This window comes from Aplysia californica, unplaced genomic scaffold (assembly GCF_000002075.1).
Source record: "Aplysia californica isolate F4 #8 unplaced genomic scaffold, AplCal3.0 scaffold00039, whole genome shotgun sequence".
Taxonomy (NCBI): Eukaryota; Metazoa; Mollusca; class Gastropoda; order Aplysiida; family Aplysiidae; genus Aplysia; species Aplysia californica.
In genome coordinates, this window is record NW_004797309.1 from 443,070 (window position 1) to 445,403 (window position 2,334).

Below are 2,334 nucleotides of genomic sequence, written 5' to 3' on the forward strand. Positions count from 1 at the left end.
CGTAAATACACATATACATAAGAAAACACTCATACAAAGAACAAAAAAGAGAGACAGAGAGAAAAAAGAGCCCGCGCGAGAGAGAGAGAGAGAGAGAGAGAGAGAGAGAGAGAGAGAGAGAGAGAGAGAGAGAGAGAGAGAGGAGGGGGGGAGGGGGTAAAGAGGTGCGGTGGGAACTAGAAGAGAAAAGAGTACAAAAGAACAAGGCCAAGCTGACAAGACAACTTGACACATCAATAACTGCTGTGTTCCCCAGGACATGTTGAAGTACTTAGAGAGATTTGCAAATCGCTTTGGACTGGAAAGCTACATCTCGTTCAACACCAGAGTATTCAAGGTACGCGATTCAATTTTTGTCTATTATGTCTGTGGTTTTCGTTTCAGCATACTTACGCTCTTTCAGCGGTTGTTGGTATTGACTGTGCCCAAGGTATTTTCATGAAAATTTCCTCTATAACCTAATAAACTTGAGGAGTAAAATCACTTTTTTTTAAACTTCTGATTGGTCAATACTTTTTCGTATTTACAAGAAAATGCTCATGGACAGACAAAAGGATTGCACCAAGTTATAATTTTTTTTACATACATTCAAAACAATTTATGAATATTGATGTGATCAATTGTTTATGAGGACTATACATTGATTATTTCGTCAAATCATCTAAATCTTGAGCACAGATACGACAGAGCCACAACTACGATCACACTGGCCAATGGGAAGTCGACACCGCCATTGTGGATAAAGCGGGCGAAGCATCGTACGGAGGAATGAGCACCACAATCTTCGATGGAGTCATTGTTTGTAACGGCTTGTTTAGGTTTGGAATAGTATTAATAATCCGACATGGGTTGGATGGTGAAATACAGCAAACAAACTTACAAAATTATTATAATTATTCATGTCGGACATCATCAACAGACCTATGACATAATGATGATGATGATGATGATGATGATAATGATGATGCTGCTGATGATGATGATGATGATGATGGTGATGATGATGAATACTATTTCTTAAAATGTTCATCATGAAACCCAAAGATCGCAAAACGTTGACCGTATACTTTATTTGAAAATCATACAAGTCTCCACCGTTTAAAAAAATATTTTTGCAGTCTACAACGATGATGATGATGATGATGATGATGATGATGATGATGATGATGATGATGATGATGGTGATGATGATGATGATGGTGATGGTGATGAAGATGATGATGGTGATGATGGTGATGTTAAAAATAATGCTAACAATAATACATGTAATAAAATAAAAACAATTATAGTAATAAATACTAATAATAATGTATTGAATTTGAATAATGTATAATATCCACGTTTTACAACATGCTCTACGCTTTTAACAACCAAATTTACTCCTGCAGATGCTAAAACACTAAGACCCATCTTCGGCTTCCAGAGAAGCGTGCAGTGCACTCTGCGAATTTTATGACTTCAAACACTTACGAAATGACACAATATGCCTATGTGATTTAAAACAACAACAACAACAAAAATATCATCAACAACAAATTATGGCAATGAACCTTCCTTCTTTTTGGCACGCGAACTCACCACAACGAATTGAATTGAAAAACAAGTTATTGCAATACATACGAGTCATTTAAATGGAAAAAATGAACTATTTTTTAAAGAATGACTAAAATACTCATTGTAGTATGGTGTTAAAATAGATTGACCCCTTCAGTGCTGAGACGTTTCCGTCTCCAAAGAAGATAAAATGTTAATTCAAGAGGGAATCAAACAAAGCAGTATATTTTCCCCCTCCCCTCTATCATCTCTCTTTATTTTTGTTTATCATTGTCTATAGTAAATATATCCCCTAAAAGTTCTCGTAAGGCCAGTAGAAAATAAATAGTAGACAACCAGTTTGGCAGAAATCACGCCAGTGCATACGTCCACACAGCAGTGAGGAGGTATAATCATCAATCCTCATGTGGCATTACATTTTTATTGGTCCTCTCAGAGCGCCACGATTTCCTAACAACGTTGTGGGCATGGACACTTTCCCAGGACTACAGGAGCATTCTATGACCTACAGAAATAACGAGAAGTATCGAGACAAAACTGTCTTAGTTGTTGGTGAGATTTCTGCTTGAATTAACTGCAGAGTGTATATTTTTTTACAGCGTACAGGGTAAGATATCAGGATAGGAAGTTGTATCTAATATATTTGTGTATACGTCATGTTGGTGGGAATGTGTTGATACTGTCTCTTATACAATCGCAAACTTTGAATGAGTTTAATACCTGGTCAAAAATATGCAAGTCTCTCTCTCTCTCTCTCTCTCTCTCTCTCTCTCTCTCTCT

General features: G+C 36.7%; 1 protein-coding gene across 1 annotated transcript in view; it reads left to right on the forward strand.

The window, feature by feature from the left end:
* Positions 1-1,312: 1,312 nt before the first annotated feature.
* Positions 1,313-2,334, forward strand: part of LOC101852601 (flavin-containing monooxygenase 5) — a gene marked incomplete in the record, with an annotated part of 6,877 nt that continues 5,855 nt past the window's right edge. Inside the window, 1 exon segment of the mRNA XM_013091526.2 lies at positions 1,313-2,106. Within this exon segment, the coding sequence (XP_012946980.2) occupies positions 1,959-2,106 (148 nt within the window).